General features: G+C 36.0%; 1 protein-coding gene across 3 annotated transcripts in view; it reads right to left on the reverse strand.

The window, feature by feature from the left end:
* The window catches only part of Nrx-IV (neurexin-4), a 10317-nt gene extending 7248 nt beyond the window's left edge, over positions 1-3069 (reverse strand). For 2 of the 3 annotated variants that reach the window (XM_018450200.1, XM_018450199.1), the window contains exons 1-2: positions 2674-3069; positions 1406-1501 (exon numbers count right to left, since the gene is read on the reverse strand). In XM_018450200.1, coding sequence (XP_018305702.1) covers positions 1406-1501; positions 2674-2737 — 160 coding nt within the window. In that variant the 5' untranslated portion in view covers positions 2738-3069. Of the gene's footprint in view, positions 1-1405; positions 1502-2673 lie in introns of those variants that run through there. The other variant, XM_018450202.1, reaches the window with a different exon arrangement.
* Positions 3070-4829: the final 1760 nt, after the last annotated feature.

Consider the following 4829-nt stretch of genomic DNA (forward strand, 5'->3'; position numbering starts at 1 on the left):
GGAACTGCATGTATCATAAGTTCATCGTAATTCATGATCTCGAACCGAGACAATTCATTACGTAATCGTAATGAATTATCATTTTCTTGTAATGCTACAGCAACGCAATGTCGTGAATCGAGTAAGGTTTCTTCAAACAACCAATTTTGTTTGATTCCCTTCACATGCAAGATTGTGTCGGTTGTGATCAAATCTTCACTTAATTCTGAATTTGTTTGAAAATCTAAACTTCCTAGGTTAACAAAAATCCCCACGCCAAGCGCTTTAACGTAGCTTTCTTTTAATGCCCAGTGTCTATAAAACATAGCCATTTGCTCCGCTTCCGATTTGCCTGAACCTGAACCTCTGATCTCCTCCCACTCGGCTGTAGAAAAATGTTTATTCATTATACGAAAAAACTCAGTGATGTTTTTACTCTCGTTATAATTCAATGTCATAACATCTACACCTATTTTCACGTTCCTAACTTCGCCAGCTAATACCGTATAAGAACCTTGATGAGAAACATTAAAATTTATTATAGTGGAGTTATCTTTCAATACGGGCCTGTTATGTTCATCTCTGACGAAAGTAATTCTGTTATATGGAAGACCGGCATACTCGTTCACAAATTTTCTCATTAATAATCTGCCCACGAGGGAAGCTCGGATATCCTTACGAAATACAAATTTCCTTAGCCTTTCCTTCTCGTCGCTTTGTATACAAGAAGTCGCATGCTCGAACTCTCGCTCGCTTGGATTCCAAACGATATGAGCGCTAAGCATCAATCAAATCGCTCTCAACTATAGTTTGAACATGCACTCTTTGGCTGGTCACAGTTGGTATATTCGTAAATTATGTGTCTCTGATTATAAAAGCAATGCTTTTCGAAATATTTCGTTTGAGATACTCTTCAGGCTACTTGCTAGGATCCACCTGAAGCAAATATAAATTTATTATACTATATTCGTTTTGTTTTTAATCCAAAAGATTGTTATTATAAGTATTTCCACTTAAAGTGCTACGTGATAAAGATGAAGATAAATGAGTACAAAATGATTGGACGATGAGTCATACAATGAGCATGTGCAGCTAATTCTTATAATTGAACACAGCGGCGGGTAGTGACCACTGGCATTAATTAAATTTCTTGACTCTTACCGGAATTTTTTCATTGAGAAGTATCGCATAGTATTAGCAGAATCATTTGTAACTATTATTAATGTAAAGAAAAGCAAATATAGTGCACAATATAGACGAGGACAGACTTCGTAGAAATAGAAAGCAAGCAACAGACTACTGCTAGTATCATATAATTTATATTATATATATATATAGAAAGTACAATTGTACAATATAAATTACGTCTAATAAGTTAAACAAGACCTGTATGTAAAAACTAAGTAAACAAACATTTCTTTCTCACCATGTAGCCTAGCATTGTTCGGTCCTCTTTCGGACAAGGAAGTTGTCGCTGTTATGTGAGCTCTATCCAAAAGAGGAAAGATGCATTCGTCATCATCTAAGACACAATCGTAATGTTTATTAAAGTATTGTACCTTCTTAGAGAAATGCAAAAATTATAAAATATTTCCCTGGCAAAGTATATACTGTATGGAAACGATATATAAATACCATATTTATTAAATAAATGCATAGTACAAAAGCATCATCGTAAAATTTTGTTATTAAATTTGGATAATTATGATAAATTGCATAAAATATAATATTCAAACATTTTTAGATTTACATTTTTACATCAAAGATTTTTTAAATAGAATTATCATTGTATGTGCATATACAATTTTATATGTTTGCGATAATAATAACATGATAACAAAGTAATCCATTACACAAGATATACGTTTGCTAGGAAATTGAAACTGAACATTGCGGCAGATTGACAAGTGCTTTGCCAATAGTCTAATAGCATGATCTAGTAGCAAATTGCCAGCAAAAATCGAGCAGACTGTCATTTCAACAAATCATTTCAATGAAATACATCAGATTCCGCTCGATTTACACAGTCAATTTGCCATCATATTCAGCTAATCTGTCATTTGACTGCACTTTGCTGACCAAATTTGCAGCAGAAACTTTGTGAAATTTAGTTTCGATATATTTGATTGTCCGAGAACAAAATTCATCGTAGAAAAAGGTAATAGATAACAATTAGCCTTAAGTCTGTAACACGCTATGTTGCAAAATAACGCAATGACGGAACTGTCAGATACGAAATGTGTGTAAAGCCCATTTTGGACGATTTGTAATTCGTATCAAATTTCAACAACGATCTGAGACAGGTTTCTATCTACAATTTATCACGTCGCACGTTTTCATGTATGTATATAAATGGTGTTAATATAAACTTCATGCATGTGTATACTCCAATTCTTCAAATGTTTCGTATTACACGGCACATTGAACCGCAAACAGAGCACACATCAAACTTATAAATAAAAATGAATAACAGATAAAGTTTAAAATGGACCTAACAATCCGTCGTATGACGCACGCAGGCTGCATTACGCATATCGTACATACTAGTACTCGCGAATGACACGAGTACCCACCGCGCGCCATATTATCTCGGAGACGCGAGATGGGCTGGGTCGGCTGGGTCGTACCGTGCCAGGAAGTTACAGTACGTGCGAACGTGCCACCATAGTGGTTGATGTATCGAATTGTACTTACTGTAGTACGCGAGCGAGCTTGCCACTACGGCGAATGCGTACACAAGAAACCCAAAAGCGGTCATCGTACCATCGCCTTGCGCTTAGAAAACGTCTCGATTCCACCGCGAAATCCTCGAGCTCCGTACGGCAAACGTACCCGACAAAAACGAGACGCGCCACTCGCACTGATTTTCCCGTGCAACTCCCGTCGACTTTGGTCAATCGACTCCGATCCGCGACTTTCCCTGTAGAACACAAGCCTACCGTTCTGCGACACGATCGATGAACAGTCAATGACGTGAATCAACAACGAATGAGATGACTGGAGATGACGCGGGAATGAATGTCGCACTGTGCCGCGCCTCGTCTCGTCTCGTACCAGTCGTGCCGCGGCCGTTTGCCGTTTCCAATGTATCGAATTAGTCATTCGACATTTCGACGCACCGCGTAGACGTCGCGCCACATCCGTCTTGTTCGTATTATCTCTTGCAGGTATTATTGATAATACAAAATGATAGTCATCGATTTCAGCTTATCGTCATTTAACATTCATAGGTCATATGGTATCAATACAAGGTATTGTTACAGACAGTCGATATTATAACACCGATAAAAATGATAAAGTATATATAATCATAAATTTTTATTAATTGTCGGTAACGTCATCGTTCTTCAAAATTTCCCTCCCCCCGTACCTTATTGATATAGTCACGAAAATTTGCCCAGAGCCAACGGTCGATGGTTTATGACTTTATCCACTGAAGATATCTGCGACTATAGTTCTCTATGCGCATGCTTTGTGCACCAGTGACGTCAGTAAACGGATAGGCTGGTATTCATAGTCAGTTCTTATATTCAAGACCGTCTTAAGTCTTGAGATGTCACGAACCAATTAAAGGGCTGTATTAGCATCTTAAGACATTACTTAAGACGGTCTTGAAATAAGATTTGACAATGGCTACGTTTACACCGTGCACTTAGTCCGCAACCTATACGATAGGTGTTTTTGTTTAACTTACAAGATAAACAAGGACACCTATCGTATAGGCTGCGGCCTAAACGCACGGTGTAAAAGTAGGCTATGAATACCGGCCATAATCAGATCTTATATTCAAGACCGTCTTAAGTACAGTCTTAAGATGTCACGAACCAATTCGAGGGCCGCATTAGTGTCTTAAGACATTACTTAGGGCTGCCGCAGACAAAATTTCTGTAACAGTAACCTTAAGACGTAAACTTAAGCCGATGAGCAATCAAGATACTGCTTTAAACCTGATTTATAATGGCCGTAACCCCGGATCTACAATAGGTGTTTTAAGACTTAAGCCGTAAGAAACTGACCAATTATAGTCGAATCCGAGGGGAATAATCGACTGTGATTCGCCCATTTCTTATGGCTTAAGGCTTAAAACCCTATTGTAGATCCGGGGTAACCGTTAACTTATGCCAGTGCCGGTAAAGTTCAACCATAGGATTTCAATGCTTTCGTTCAATACTAATACGGCAAGTTAGTATGAACGAAAGCATTGAAATCCTATGGTTAAACTTTACCGGCACCGTCATAAGTTAACGGTTACGGCCATTATAAATCAGGCTTCACTCTCACTCGCCATTTGTGATTCACATTTTGTTTGAATAATGGTATATTAACTCTTAATATTTACTTTACTACCCACGATAAATCTTGTCCGTGTCCCAGGTTAACTTTCATCGTCTTTACATCTCAGCAAAGAATTTTACATGCACAAATATATGTAAATATGTATAAACATTCGTAAATATGCATAAGTATTCATAAACATATATAATTATATATATGAAATATGACCGCATACATCCTTCCTCTTTTTGTAAAATTACTTTTCATAATGTAATAAAATAATAATAATAACAACGGAAAGACATTAAAACGATAATTTTCGCATTATTTGTTTTTGATGAATTAAATTTTAAAAAATATTAAAAAATTGCTTGTAAAATAACTATGTATAATTTTATACACTAAAATTATGAGCAATTTTTTAACATTCCCAGACAGCACACAATATTTACAAAATATTTATAAATATTTATAAGATTTATTATATAATAAATATTTTGTAAATATTTTTGTGGTCTTAGATTACACAGATCATAAATATTTATTATAAATATTATGAAATATTTATTATGAAT

The sequence above is a fragment of the Mycetomoellerius zeteki genome, unplaced genomic scaffold (genome assembly GCF_001594055.1).
Source record: "Mycetomoellerius zeteki isolate Tzet28-1 unplaced genomic scaffold, Tzet1.0 scaffold267, whole genome shotgun sequence".
NCBI lineage: Eukaryota > Metazoa > Arthropoda > Insecta > Hymenoptera > Formicidae > Mycetomoellerius > Mycetomoellerius zeteki.